At 34.5% G+C, this 16,561-nt stretch overlaps 1 protein-coding gene across 1 annotated transcript in view; it reads left to right on the forward strand.

Annotated features, from left to right (window-relative positions):
* Nucleotides 1-16,561, forward strand: part of BMPR2 (bone morphogenetic protein receptor type 2) — a 145,723-nt gene that overhangs the window by 83,468 nt on the left and 45,694 nt on the right. Inside the window, exons 2-3 of the mRNA XM_052661522.1 lie at nucleotides 5,983-6,153; nucleotides 7,644-7,814. Coding sequence (XP_052517482.1) covers nucleotides 5,983-6,153; nucleotides 7,644-7,814 — 342 coding nt within the window. The remainder of the gene's footprint in view (nucleotides 1-5,982; nucleotides 6,154-7,643; nucleotides 7,815-16,561) is intronic.

The following is a 16,561-nucleotide window of genomic DNA, read 5'->3' on the forward strand; positions in this document are numbered from 1 at the left end:
AAAGGAAAAGGTTTCAGCTTTTCACCATTGAGTATTTTGTTAGTTGTGATTTGTCATGTATGGGCTTAATTATGTTGAGGTGCATTCATTCAATATCTACTTTGTTGAAAGTTTTTGTCTTAAATGGATATTGACTTTTATCATTCATTGCAGTTTTAATTTGAATTTTCATGTTAGAGTCACATTCTTTTAATGTGAAAATTTATTTGCCATGTGTCTGTTTTTAATGTAGGAAAAGGAAGTAAAGATGAATGGATCAGTGTTATTCTTGTATTTTTAGGAAAAGCTGACCAGCAGAGGCTTCCACATTAAAGGGCTCTGGGTATCCAGGCATCAAGGGAAAGAGCTTTGCTGTGCTTGTTGGACCTTGTTACAAAGAACTAGGCTTCCTTTAAACATCAGCATCCCCAAACTGGAATCTTTCATCTTAAAGAATTTGTGCCATAAGTACCTTGTATTTATATATATATATATAAAGGGTATTCTATACGAATGGTTCTTTAAACCAAGATCCCATAGCACAACCCAGAGTGTCAAGTTTCTTTTTTGCTGATGTCATACTTTATTTTTCTAGGACTTTAATCTTATTTTACTCTAAACAAAAATCCTGATAGAATTGAACATATATACAAATGTTCATAAGTTTTATTTCTAATAGCCAAAAAACCCTGAAAACTGCCCCATAAGCTTCATAAGATGAGAAATTAAACAGATTGTACATCTCATCTACATCATGAAATGCTACTACATAAAAAGTAATTAACTATTGATTCGTGCAGCAAATTGGGTGAACCTCAAGGAATTTTTGCTCAGTGAAAAAAGTCAGTCTCTAAAGTATATGTACTATATGAACACCTGTGAAATATCAATCATTGAGTTGGAGAGCAGGTTAGTGGTTACTATTGATTCGGAATGGGGGACGAAGGGATCATGATTTTAAAGGGTTACACGAGAGTGAAAATACGGTTGAATGTTTGGATTGTGATAGTATATGACAAAATTGCTTAAATTTTTTCTCACACAGATAAGTACATGTATTACTGATAAAATATGATTAAACTCTGTGGATTATGCTAATATCCATCTCTTGGTCTTGTTACTACTGTATAGTGATTGTGTGGTTGGGACGTTTGCATTGATGAGAGAGGTATTGGACTACTCTCTATTTTTCTTTTCTTTTCTAGACTGGACTAGCATAAGTTTTATTCAGTGGCCAAAGAATGGAGAAGTGGGAACCTAGTTTGTGAATCAAATTCTCTTCCCTGTATTTCTTTTCAATTACCTATGGATAGATTGGTATTTAAAAGTAAAAAATCTAACATGAAAATCATTCAGAAACTTTTGTTTTTGAAACATATAAGTAATCATGAATATATTTTCATGAAAGGTCAAATAATATGATCGTATTTGTTTGTTTGTTTTTAAAAAGGGCAAATAGTTAATAGTTTCACTTCCCAGGTGATGCAGTGGTAAAAAATCTGTCTGTCAATGTAGGAGACACAGGTTTGAGTCCCTGGAGAAGATCCCCTGGAGGAAGAAGTGGCAACCCACTTCCAAGATTCTTGCCTGGAAAATTCCATGGACAGAGGAGCTTGTTGGGCTATACAGTCCATGGGGTTGCAAAGAATCGGACATGACTGAGTACACACAGAGTTAATATTTTCAGTACAGCCTTTTTTTCCTTTCTTTTCTTCCCTCATAAAAGCAAGTAGGTAGTATTTTTCAGTGTAAGCATAATGATGCTGATTTATGTCTGTAATGACAGTTAACTGATGCTGACATGATGAAACTATGCCATACCTTTATACCTTGCATTCTTGATAGTGTTATGTCACAGAGTGGGAAATATAAGACAGCTGAGTATTCCAGACATGCCACACCTGTTCCTGGAAATTAAATGCTGCATATGATTAGCAAATGCAGATCCCAGAAAGCTTATGTAAACAGAAAATGTTTACTTTATTTTCAGTTTTATATATATATGAAGCAAAATAGTATATGTTATCTCTATACTAATACTATCTTAATTGCTTCATTTATAGTTTCATGGTGAAAGGACTGGATGATTATTGCCTAGATATATAATCTTTGAGTGGGAATATGATATTGAGTATAATTCATGTAGATATGAAAACTGCCCTTAACACTGTTGGGGACTCATGGTATACAAAATGAGTTTTTTAAGCCTAATCTGACTCTGGGAACAAGTGAAGTCACCTTCCTGCTTGGTGGAGAAGATATGTATGTTAAATTGATAAAATATAGTACCACATAATGGTAAAGCAGAGCATAAAAAATGGCATCCTGGATATTGTGTATATTATGTGTAAAGGCCTGCAAAGCCCTTAGCATATTTGTGTGGTGGAAAGTGAAGAATGGAGAAGTGGCATGAATGGCAAGATTGAGTCCTAGGGCTGACTTACCCATTAGGCACAGTAAGCACAGAGTCCAGGACCCATAGTATTTTTGTAGGCCCATGAAAATGTTTTAATTTGTTTTAGAATCAGAAGGAAGAAAATGAAATTTATTGTTGAAGAAAATGTTCTGATATTTAGTATTAATGTTTTTCTCCCAATGCAATTATAAAGTATACTTTTTAATGGAGGAAAGATCCATGAGAACAAAAGTTCCTAGGGCCCACAAAATTGGTCATGTTCCTACTGGGTCTTAATTATAAATGGGCTTCAATGCTAAATGAAGTGCTTGAATTTCATTCTAGCAACTTCAGGGAGCTAATAGATTTTAAGCATGGTCCACTTTATCTTTTACGAAGATATCTCTGTTAGTAGTTCGGATGTGACTATTTGCATTTTAACATAGTTATGTTAATCAAAATTGTTTTAGTGCTTATTACAACCAAATATCACCTCTTTAAAATGAGGAGAACAACTTTTAAAAGACTCATGTCTAATCACAGTACTTGGTTAAGGATGTCTCTTAAGAGAGCTAATTGACTATATTCAACTGATCAAGATTTGCCAAGCTGTTGATAAATTTAAAAAACCACATGTAAATAATCAGGTCTTTGTATGTGACAGTATAATGCTAGGCTAGACTCTGTCGTAATACTTTTTATTTCATGCCTTCTTTGCCTACATGATTTATGAAGGATCCAAAACTTTCTATAGAGATACTGCTGAAACATTCCAACAAATAGCATTTAAAAAGCTATAAGCACTCTTTTATGAAACGGATTTCTTTTCTTTGATTTGAGCAAAAGGTGGTTTGCTAGACATCTTTATTTTATATGGTAATTTGCTGAATCAAAATTTGAAAGAGTTATTCTTAAAATAGCAAAGTATATTTTCCCTATACTAATTAGACTTTTTTATTTAGGCTGTACTGGGTCATTAGTGCTGTGTGCGGGCTTTCCTTAGTTGTAGTGAGCAGGGCCTGTTCTTCGTTGGGAGTTTCTCATTGTGGTGGTTCTCTGTTGTGGAGCATGGGCTGTAGAGCTTGTGGGCTTCAGTAGTTGCATCAGATGGGTGCAGTAGTTGAGGCTTCTGGGCTTATCTGCTCCGGGACATGTGGGATCTTCCTGGACCAGGGATCAAACTCGTGTCCTGTGCATTGGCAGGTGGATTCTTAATCACTAAACCACCAGGGGAGTCCAGGCTGAAGTAATTTTAAGAAAAAAATCAGTGAAAACTGAGAGACAATAAAGGTATGATTCATTGTACCTACATTTGTACCTTTATTGCTTTGATATTGGGGTGAAGAGAGAGGGAAACAGAGAGGAGATCGGATTTGTTTATTGTCTTTCTCCATAAGGAGTCTTCTAGGTTTCATTCATTGAATTATTTAATAATGGCACTAAAATTTTATGCCATTACGCTCATGCCTTTTGCTGCTTTTCTATTCTAAAAGAAATCCAAGAAGAGGAAAAATTTTTATTTTGTGTCATTTCATGATAATATTCGTTTTCTTTTTATTTTTAAATTAAATAAGGCATTTTCTTCTACTTCCAGGTATGGTTAGATCCCTATTCATTAACTCAATATTCAATACAAAGTTCTAGACAAAATGGATAAGAACAAAAGAGAAGGAGAAAAAATAGACTATCTTGGTTGTGAAAAAATCAATACATTTAGTTTATAAATTTATTCTGACCTTTCTAACAATAATGACAAAATTTCTAACAATAATGACAAAAAGGGAATCAGAGTGGGTTATATAATTTCAGCAAGTGATAGTAGCTAAGGAGCCTTTAACTTTAATCAAGAAATGGGGATAGGGAGTTAAAATAGACATGCTTTTTTTAAAGATCTATATTACAGATTTTTCTTTTTAGTTTGCATCTTTTAAGTATCAGTCTCTCTGCTGTATGTACTTTATATGTAGAGATTTATTTTGATCTTAATAATAATTTGTGAAAGTTTGCAAATTAGGGTATTTATATCTAAGGAAATACTCATATTAAATATGCAAGATAATATAAATGTTTGTCATTAAAGGAATTTGAATATGTGACTATTTATGATAAAATATGGTAGAATTATAATCAGGCTAATGTCCTAAGATTAGTTTTTATGAAAAAATGTAGTGTATTTTCTGGCCATTTATTTGGTATTAGTGGATATCTTCTAGAAGACTGCCTGAAGTAATTTTTAATTGTGGAAATTACCTTTTTTTTTAAGTAATTACTCTCTGTCTCCAAGTAAACTTTAAGATGCTTGAGGGGTGGAACTCTATGTTATCTACTTATAAATCCCCTAGTTACTTAGCCCAGTACTTTGAATGTGGTCTGTTGTAGTAAATATGGCAGGTCTGTGTTTCTGAATGGACTTGAGCCCACAGTTGTTGGTCTTTGCTTTCTTTTCTAGGGTTTGGACCTACTTTAGTATGAGAAACATTATTTTAATAGATCATCTGTAGTGCTAACATGTGCTTCCCAGGTGGTGCAGTGGTAAAGAATTCACCTGTCAATGCAGGGGACACGGATTTGATTCCTGGGTTAGGAAGATCCCCCTGGAGTAGGAAATGGCAACCTACTCCAGTATTAATTGCCTAGAAAATTCCATGGACAGAAGAGCCTGGCTACTAGCTAGTCAAACCATTAGGAATGTCTGCTTTATGAAACCAAATAAAGATCAGCCATTGCTTTTGATGACCATTTACTTCTTTGGTAGTCTCAGCAGTGTTGGTAAATGTTTGTTAGCTGATAAATTATGTGGCAAATGTGCTGAGATTGGTTAAATCGATTATGTATATGGAGAAAACTTGACTGGCATTGAAAATACATTCGGGTAACCTTTAGTATAAGGGATTATTAAGCATCTCTTTTTCTGGCTATTTTATTGATATTTTTAATAATGGCAAATCATTTTCTTTTTGACCACTGATAGGCTTAATATTTAAAAACAGGTTTATTAAGGTATAATTTATATAATAGCATGAAATTCACTCATTTTAAGTGAAGAGTTATTTTTTTTCTGATAAATTTTACAAAGCTGTGCGAACATTACCACATGTAATTTTGGAATAGTCCAGATAAAAATCATGTATCCATTTGCAGTCAGTCCTCATCCTTAGTTTAATATGGCTAATGATATTAGGTTTAGCATTTTACAGGTTGGTGTAAAATATGGTAGAGGGGGGATACTGTAGAATTTCCAAAAATTATTCAGCCTTCTAGGTTTGTTGATTTCTTTATTTTTAATTTTTAATAATTTAGAGCATGGACATTTTTCTGATATTTGTTAATTCAGACGTTAATATTCCATAGAGTGATGAGAATAATCTTTATAAGAGGATATTGGCTTTTGAGAAATGTGTGTTCAGTAAGTTTGCTTCTTGTTTGGAAGTTAACAAACTAATAGAAAATATTACTAAGTATGTACAAAATTTCTCAGTTACCCACACCTTGTTAGGAATTTAGTAGGGAAATTTAAAGTTGTTTTCAAAAAGACTATAAAGGCTTTTGTAATAATTTTTTGCAAAGATTATCATATAACAAATTTGTCATTTTTTCATTTGTTTTAGCTTCTCAGAATCAAGAACGTCTCTGTGCATTTAAAGATCCATATCAACAAGACCTTGGGATAGGTGAAAGTAGAATCTCTCATGAAAACGGAACAATATTATGCTCAAAAGGTAGCACCTGCTATGGCCTTTGGGAGAAATCAAAAGGGGACATCAATCTGGTAAAACAAGGCAAGTGATACTTTTCTTACCTGAAATAACTGTTTCATACAATTGAAGATTATCTAAAAGGGGCATGGAGATAGATTATAACACCGTCTGCAGGAGAACAGTAAATTTAAAAGTATGTATTCATGTATGTATTCACAAACAAGCTCCAAATTTACAAAGGGTAATTGATTTTTAGCTTATTTTAATAGTATGTTATTACAGTGTTAATAATATAATAACTTTCTATGAAGTTTAGAAAATACAGAAAACTGTAAGAGAAATAAATGTCTACAATTCCATACCTATAAAAATTTTTTAAAACTACATTGGTTTATTCCCTTCAGGAACTACATTTGTACTCCTATGTTATATGTTTGTGTAATTTTTTTTCCAAATTATGGTAATACTATATAAAAAATTTAATATACAGTTTTCCCATTTTAAATTATATCATGGATATTTTCCTGTCTTTAAATATTCTTTGAGAACACCTTCAACATCTATATGGTATTTCATTGTATACATGTATCTCAGTTTACTTACACATTACTGTTTTGTTGGACATTATATTATTTTCCCGTTTTCATTGTAATATAATGCTTCAGTGAATATCTTTGAACATAATTCTTTGTATGTCGAATACACCTTTTTAAAAAAATTTTTATTTATGACTGCATTGAGTTTCCTTTGCGGTGCATGGGCTTTTCTCTCGTTTCAGTCAGCAGGGGCTCCCGCTCACTGTTGCAGTGCATTGGGCTTCTCATCGCAGTGGCTTCTGTTGTGGAGTATGGACTCGGAGAGCACAGGTTCAGTAGTTGTGGCTCATGTGCTTAGTTGCTCGTGTCATGCAGGATCGTCCCGGATCAGGGATCAAACCTGTGTCTCCTGCATTGGCAGTCAGATTCTTTACCAACTGAGCCACCAGGGAAGCCCCAGAACAGACTTCTTTTTTTTTTAAACACCAAAAATATTTTGTATTGGTATATAGCTGATTAACAATGTTGTAGTAGTTTCAGGTGAACAGCAGAAGGACTTAGCCATATATATGGAATAGACTTCTTGAAGTACAATTTTTAGATTATCAAACATGAATATTTTAAAGGCTCTTCGTAAAAACTACCATGTAACTTCCTAGAAATGTTGCATATGTTTACATTCCCTCCAGCGCTGTATGAGAGTATTACTGAATCCTTGTTATCATTATATATCATTATTTTAAAAACCAGAACAATTTAATAGATGAAAAAGTATTCTTATAGATGTTTTAATAATAATTCTTCGATTAATTATGAAGTGAAAGATTTTATTAATGGCTTTTTCCTCCCACGAAATGCCTTTTTATGCTCTGCCTTTTTCTGTTATTTAAAAAAATGTGGTTTCCTTTTGGTTTGCAAGAGAGTTGTATAACTTATTTGTACTCCATCACATTGTTTGCAATTTGTTTGTTGTTTTCCTTTTAGTTCTTTCTAATCCTAGACTCCTAACTTGTTTACATTAAACTCTACTTGTAGGATGTTGGTCTCACATTGGTGATCCCCAGGAGTGTCACTATGAAGAATGTGTAGTAACTACCACCCCACCCTCAATTCAGAATGGAACATACCGGTTCTGCTGCTGTAGCACAGACTTGTGTAATGTCAACTTTACTGAGAATTTTCCACCTCCAGACACAACACCACTCAGTAAGTAAAGTAACATAATTTTTCCTGAAAATTCCTTTCTCCAAAGGAATTTTTCTCCAAATTTTTTCAGAATTTAAAATATTATAAAAATATTCAAGTTTGGCCAAAGTAAAAGAGAGAGAGAGAGTTCCAGCATTATGAGAGTACATCTAGCTAATGGCTGAAATTGAAAAAACGTATACCAGGATTTCCAAGATATGAATCAAAATATAATACTTTTTAACTATATTTTGAAGGGAGTGACAATATTAAGAATACAACATGCATGCCTACTTTTTACCCAGCACTCCCATTTGTGGGAAATTGATCTTTGAAGGACATACCCCCAACAGTATTAAATGCATACGTATAAAGTATCCGTTGCAGTATTGTGTGTAACTGCATAGTATTGAAACCACATAAAAGCCTAAGAATAGAAGATTGATTGAAATCCACTATGGTACATACGTGTAATGGAGTACTGACGTTACAGCTATATTTGGAGGTAATGTTAGGTGTGTAATAAGCTTATACAATATGCTATCTTTTATGTAAAACAGAAAGCTTATCATTACATAACGAAGTGAAGAAAGGATAAACCAGAAAACAGTGAAGTTGGTTACTTACAAGGCTTGGAGGGAATGGAGCAAAAAGGATACAGGGAAAAAGAGTCCTCTGAACATAGCTTTATATTATGCATGTAGTTTTGAATTTTGGAATCATGTTGCTAATCTCTGTGTGTAAAAGTATAACTAAATCATTAAGGATGGGAAGGGGGTGCAATTCCAAACTCAAAGCAAATGAGCCCAGTTGTATTTCACATAAACATTGTAATCACACTTAAGGGAAAATGAAAGAACTAACCACTTTACTAAAACGGCATTTGACTGTATATACTCTTTTATGCAAGATGTGATGTAAGTGATAGTGGGGGTAGTTGCAAATAAATACTAATCTCTTGAGAAGATTTTATTTTCAGTAGTGTGGACAAAGTAGTTCTGAAATTGTAGATATATTTGTTTTATGGGATTAAGAAAATGAATATAGGTGTTGATATTCTTGAGGGCCCTTGTTCTCACTGAAGGAAATAAGGAAACATAGTTATAGATGTGGAAATAAAAGAGAATCCTATGTGAATAGATTGTAGTTCAAAATATCATTAGGGACATATTCCTTTAAAAATATCCACATATATGTGTTACATGCATTTATATGAAGCTGTGTGTGTATGTGTATTTCTATGTGTATACATACCTACCTACCTAAATATATTTCTTACCTTTGTTTGTTGACAAGAATAAGAAACAAAAGCACTCCAGTAACTATGAGTGTACATAACACACAGTTTTAGTTTCTACTATGACTCCCCAGAATTCCAAACTGAAAGCAAATGAAGCCACTTGTATTTCACATAAACATTTCTCAGCAAGGAGATCAAACCAGTCAATCCTAAAGAAAATCAGTCCTGAATATTCATTGGAAGGACTGATGCTGAAGCTGAAGCTCCAGTACTTTGGCCACCTGATTCAAAGAACTGACTCGTTGGGAAAGACCTTGATTCTGGGAAGATTGAAGGTAAGAGAAGGGGACAACAGAGGATGAGATGGTTGGATGGCATCACAGACTCGATGGACACAAGTTTGAGTAAGCTCTGGGAGTTAGTGATGGACAGGGAAGTCTAGTGTGTTGCAGTCCATGTGGTCACAAAGAGTCAGACACGACTGAGCGACTGAACTGAACTGAATGGATGACTCCCCAGTCAATGAAACTTGGGCTCCTTGGAAATGACTTATGTCTAGGATTGGTGCAGCATAGGTACAAAATAAGCCTGCAACATCTTGTAACACTAGAAAGTAAGGAAAGAAGTACCCCCTAAAAGAATGGAGACTTGTCACAGTAATCAGCTTGAAGGATCCTCCCATGAGGTATGTTTGAGATCCTTGTAGTGCCAAAAAACTACACTATTAAGTTATAAACCATTGGAGGGAAAATGAATTGGTTCTCTGTTGATAGAGAGAAGATAGGGCAGTTGTTTATAGTAGAATGCCAAGTGGTAAATCGAGAAGTTAGAAAATTATCATTATGCAGCTATCATTCCAAGTATTGGGTCAGGCAAGAATCATCAAATGATCTCAAATCTAGAGGGCAGTCAGTAAAGACAAGAGGGTATTTGAATTTAGAATTTCTCCAACATATATTGCAAGGGAAAAATTAGTAATTATGAAGTGAAAAAATTGGACAGTACCTTAGCCATGTATTAATAGTGTCATTAATGAAGGGCAGATGCACATCCGTGATACCCTGAGGACACAATGTGCTAATACAGTACTGCATTTCAGCCAAGAATGCACATCCTGAATCTAATCACAAAGGTAAATCAGGCAAGTCATAAATTAAGAATGTTCTGTTACAAAAAGGGAGTTTGTTTCCCTTAAAAAATGTCAGTTCAGTTGCTCAGTCGTGTCCAACTCTTTTTGACCCCATGGACTGCAGCATGCCAGTCTTCCCTGTCCATCACCAACTCCCGGAGTCTGCCCAAACTCGTATCTGTTGAGTCGGTGATGCCATCCAACCATCTCATCCTCTGTCATTCCCTTCTCCCCTTCTTTTATATATAAAGAGTTTTTGTAAGTTTAACATAACCTCTAATTTAAAGGTTAAAGTTTTTTTGGTTTGGGGCCCAAAATATTAACATTTGACATTTATTGTCTACCAATATAATAATAGGCAAAAAGTTACAGGAAGATTAGCTGTAAGTTAAGTGTGACTGGTTCCTAAAAAATTTAGTGGAATAGGAAGTCCACTGATGGTTTTGTTGAGGCATAAGTGAAATGTCTGTTTTAAAATAATTAAACCCAGCAGTTAATTATTAATGTTGGAAAAAGTTATATGAGGATTATTATATGCCATAAAAATTAAGATTCTATTTGGACTATAGATCACCAATGATTTCTAGCTAGTTAAGATGCTAGCTCTTTGGTCTCAAGCATTTTTCCTCCAATCACAGCATCTGAAGTATAGTTTTCTATATTTTGTATTTCTCCTTTAAGAATTATTATTACCATAGAAAAAGAAAAGAAAAATAGCTTCTGATATTTAGAAATGCATATCAGATATTTTGCTGTAACCCCTGATCTCAGGTTATTGGCAAGAGTCTTTAGCATATGTGTTCAGACTGAGTCACATTATCGGATAATTCTCCAAAATAAAACTGGTTAGAGATTAGGAGATTTATGGATTGATTGATAACTCATATAGGTCTTTGCTCCTCAGTCATTTTTTTCAAAGATTTTTCTCTTCTACTAATAAGTCTGTTTCAGTTGTTTGTCTCTTTTAAGGGGCTAGGTACCTGATTTTGACTATTTGTACTTTAAAAATGAGAAGTGTGAGAATCTTAAAAAACACTATCCAGTAGTTCTGTACCTGTTTATGCATTATTATAAGTAAATCTGGTTCTAGACACAGTTACGGACTTCAGGAAGATTAGGTACTCTTCTTCCCTCAAGATCTTTTCTGTGGCCCTTTCCTTTCTCTTAGGAAACCGTCCGTGTTTTGTGCCCAGTATGATAGGTTAACTTTTTGATGTAGTTTGTTTCCTTCCCGCATCTGCATATGCTGTTCTTAATTCTATTTCCTTTTCGCCTTAAGACATTAGTGTTAGATATTTATTCAATGAGTATTGCTTCTTAAAATATTACTTGCGGTAAACTTTAGATTCTTAGAGAATGTTTTTTTCAGATGGGATACATCTACTAATGAAATTTCAATTCAGTCTATCAGGATTATACAATTGATAGAGCAGTTTCAGTAAACATACTAAAGGGACTCCAGACCTTTATTACATAGGGAAATTGGAACTACCTAAGTAACATTTTTTGAGTACTCATTAAGGGCTCTGTATGCATTAAGCATTTACATTTAACCCTTACAGAAATATATGAAATGGTTACTGTTACATTCTCATTTCACATGGACAACACTGAGGCACAGATATGTAATTTACCAAGTCACACAGCTAGTAAGTGGTAGAGCCAAGATTTCAGGCCAGATGTTTTGACTCCAAAGTATGTGTTACTAAACACTACTTTCTATTGGTTATAACCATTACTGTCTATACTCAGTTATCCTTAACCGTTACTCTCTACACACAAATGGGGACAAATTAATACTTGTTTGTTCATTCATTTATGAAAAGATTTTTTTGAGCATGCTTATGACATTTTCCCCAAATTCAAGGACATCTATTTTTCTTTGTATCATCTCATTAAAAAATACTTGAAGTATTTTAAAGGGAAATTTCTCATCAACTGTAAATGGAAAGCCAGTATGGCAAGTAGGTGTTGTAAGTATTATAAGAAGGGAGAACTTTAAAAATCACTTATTTATATGACCTCACAGCAGTCAGAATGGCCATCATCAAAAAGTCTACAAACAGTAAGTGCTGGAGAGGGTGTGGAGAAAAGGGAATGCTCTTGCACTGTTGGTGGGAATGTAAATTGATATAGCCACTATGGAAGATGGTATGGAGATTACTTTAAAAATATGACCCAGGAACCGTACTCCTAGGCATAAACCCTGAGAAAACCAAAACTGACAAAGACAGATGTATCCTATTGTTTATTGCAGCACTATTTACAGTGGTACCAGAACATGGAAGCAACCTAGATGTCCATTGATAGATGAATGGATAAAGAAGTTCTGGTACATATACACAATAGAATATTACTTAGCCATAAAAGGGAATGCATTTAGACAGAAAACAACAAAATTCTGTAAAGCGATTATCCTTCAATAAAAAGAATAGTTAAAAAAAAAACCGACATTAAAAAAAAGGGAACGCATTTGAGTCTGTTCTCATGAGGTGGATGAACCTAGAACCTATTATACGGAATTAAGTGAGTCAGAAAGAGAAAGATAAATATCATATTCTAACGCATATATACGGAATCTAGAAAAATGGTACTGAGGAATTTATTTACAAGACAGCAGTGGAGAAACAGACATAGAGAATAGACTTATGGACATGGGGAGAGGGGAGGAGAGGGTGGGATGTATGGAAAGAGTAACATGGAAACTTATTAGCATGTGTAAAGTAGATAGACATCAGGAATTCGGGAATTTGCTGTATGGCTCAGGAAACTCAAACAGGGGCTCTGTATCAACCTAGAGGGATGGTGTAGGAGATGGGAGGGAGGTTCAAAAGGGAGTGGATATGTGCATACCTATGGCTGATTCATGTTGAGGTCTGATGGAAAACATCTGTAAAGCAATTATCCTTCAATAAAAAAATAAATTTAAAAAATTACTTATTTAATTGTAAATAAGTTGAAAGTAAATTAGTTAATTAGCTAAATACTGTTGCTTATCAAATTGTCTGAAACTTGAGGCTTGCTTTCTTTGTGTTAAAAGAAGAGAATAGCAAATGTTTGTGAGGTAATAGAATTAAACTGTCACCAAGTTGAGATTTTGTTGTTTAATAACCAGGCAAAACAAAGAAAGAAACTTCACGAATACATGTCCATGTAGCACCTACAAAGTCTGGCACTTTATGAAAGTGAACAATATTATTTTGAGTTTTTTCCAACCATGAGAGACTTTGTGGTACTTACTCTGTTTAAAAAGAAAGCCAGTCTTTAAGTAAATGAATTTGTATCTACAGTATTCTTTTATTTTCTTAAACCCTCAGTTCACCCTTTGCTTTTGTAAATCCCAAGAGTTTGAAAGAAGTATATAATTAATGCAGTATTTGCAGTTATTTAGAGAAGTTTCTTGATAACACTTCTGGAATTGGTGTAATTAACCTCCCTAACTGTAAACAAGATAATTAAGTTAGTAGAAAAGCAGGCAAAAATTTGTCATTTAAAAGAATTAAACTTTATTCACTGTGTTTAGCATTTGAAGTTCTTGAATGAAAGTCAGTATAAAAATGTAGAATACTTTTCTTCTGTGTATGTTATTCATTAAGTTGATGGTTAGATCAGGTTGATAATAAAGATTAAACTGCAAAAAAAAAAGATTGAACTGCATCTAATGCTAGGTTTAAAAAATTCTAATTTATGCTCTGCTGTTTGTTAAGATTAGAAATTCTAATTTCAGCATCTGGCAGCAAATGTCTTTATCTCACACTAAGCTAGAAACGAAAGCCTACATTCAGAGACACGGACATTGGCATAGGGCCACAGGTAGGTTTTTGGCTATTGTGAATTTATACTGATTTTTTTCAGTTTTTGCTGCTTCTGTGACAGCATTAAAGCAATTGAGTAGACAGAAAATGGGTAATAAGAATGTCTTAAAAATTTTTTTTGCTTAATACTTCATGAAACATTTTAGTAAGAATCAAAACAAAATATGTTGTTCCTTTTTATACTTACTAAAAATATTATTAGATATAATACACTACCATATGTAAAATAGTTTGCCAGTATGAATTTGTTGTATGACTCAGGGAGCTCAAACCCGGCTCTGTGACAGCCTAGAGAGTTGGGAGGTGGGAGAGAGGTTCAAAAGGGAGGGGGCATATGTATACCTATGGCTGATTCATGTTGATGCATGGCAGAAACCAACACAATGTTGTAAAGCAATTATCCTTCAAGTAAAAATAAATAAATTAAAATGTTAAAAAGATACTAGTGGAGAAGAAGTGGCACAAAAGAAATAGAGGAATGCATTCCTGTAGAAAATATTAATTCTTCAATGCTGTAGGTGTTGTTTAGTTGCTAAGTCGTTTCTGACTCTTTGCGACCCCATGAACTGTAGCCCTCCAGGCTCCTCTGCCCATGAGATTTTCCAGGCAAGAATACTGAAGTGGGTTGCCATTTCCTTCTCCAGGGGATCTTCCCCACCCAGGGATCACACCCAAGTGCATTGGTAGGCAGATTCTTGACCACTGAGCCATGAGGGAAGCCCCATGATAAGAATATAATCGACTATAATGTTATAGTAACAAGATTCTATTTATACATGTTATATGTTCTTGGTCAGACAGTTTTGATTCTGAAGTTTTGCTAGCTCTACCCTATTGAAAGTCCATCCCATTTCACGTTTACCAACTTGACCCTAACTCTAAAAAAGAATAGACTGATATTTAAAAATAAATGTCTTCCGTGGATATTGATATCCACAGAATATCAATGTGGATATTGATCAAGAAATAATTTTTATGTCTTCATTTCAATAACTACAATAAATTTTCTTGTCTTTTATGATTTCCAGTTCCATACGTGTTCTGTACCTGTTGGCCTGCATTAACTGTGCTTCATTTTCTTGTTGTATCTCTTTGATTACTGAGAACCTTTGGCATCTTTTCATGTGGAAGAACTCATTATTCTTAAATCCATAAATATTTAGTGGTTTCAGATGCCAGCATATCATAAAAAGTAGAGTTATAGATACATGAAAATTTTCCAGTACATCCAAAACTAAGATGAAACTGGGTTCTAGGAATCTTTTATCAGTAGAAATTAATAAGAGGCCAGACACAAAATTCAGGCAAGGCTTCATTGAGACTTCTGTTGTAGCAGGAGGGAGTGAAAATAAGTAAAATGTTCCCTTGTTCCTTCGCTGAGGGTCAAAGGATGGAAACTGGTGCCTTTTAGGGGTGGGTCCACAAGTCCGGCCAGGGGGGTGATGGGGTGGCTTATTCATCCCATTGGTGGCGCTATGTACAGGGGTTACTTGCAGTACCCTGCTTTTGCTTCTGCCTCCTCAGAAGTGGCAGTTGGGTTTTTCATCTTTTTTGTATCTTATTGTTCATAATTTGCCCCATCTGTGAATGCATGCAGTTATTTTTAAGGCCCTTTTGGTTTGTATTTTGTTCTTTGAAGAGACACTGGTCCAGTTGCAGGCCCTGCAGCAAAAGGTCCCAGGTTCCAGCCTGTCTCAAAACCAGCTGTGGTTTGTATAGCAGCTATCTTTAAAATAATACGTTGGTTTTTAAAAATTGAGATATTATTGACATATATAACATTATATTTAGTTTCATATGTTCAACATAATCTTTATAGTAATCTTGACATTCTCTGTGCATGCATGGTGAGTCACTTCAGTTGTGTCTGACTCCTTGTGACCCTGTGGAATGTAGCCCACCAGGCTCTTCTGTCCATGGGATTCTCCAGGCAACAATACTGGAGTGTGTTGCCTTTTCCTCCCCCAAGGTATCTTCCCGACCCAGAGACTGAACCTGCGTCTCTTACGCCTACCTACATTGGCTGGCAGGTTCTGTTTTTGTTTTAATATTCCACATAAAAGATCATACGGTATTTTTCTTTCTCTGTCCGATTCATTTTACTTTGCACAATGCCCTCAAGCATGCATCCATGTTGTTGCAAATAAATTTCCTTCCTTTTTTATGGTGAATATTGTATGTGTGTGTGTGTATACACATATACCACATTTTTTTATCCATATATTCATCAGTAGATACTTAAGTTGTTTCCGTATCTTGGCTATTGAAAATAATGCTGCAGTGAGCATGGGGTGCATGTATCTTTTTGAGTTGATGTTTTCATCTTCTCCAGACATCAGTATCCAGAAGTGGAGTGGCTGTGTCGTATGTTACTTCTAGTTTTTAATTTTTTGAGGAAACTGCATACTGTTTTCCATAGTAGCTGCACCAATTTTCATTTCCACTAACAGCACTTACAGCATGTTCTTTTCTCAGCACTTCGCCAACACTTGTTATTTCTTGTCCTTTTGATAAAAAATGTTGGATAGTAGCATGGATGTAGTCACCCTAATATGTTTATCACTGGACCATTTTTTGGCTTTCC

Source organism: Budorcas taxicolor, chromosome 2, assembly GCF_023091745.1.
Source record: "Budorcas taxicolor isolate Tak-1 chromosome 2, Takin1.1, whole genome shotgun sequence".
In the NCBI taxonomy this organism is placed as follows: domain Eukaryota; kingdom Metazoa; phylum Chordata; class Mammalia; order Artiodactyla; family Bovidae; genus Budorcas; species Budorcas taxicolor.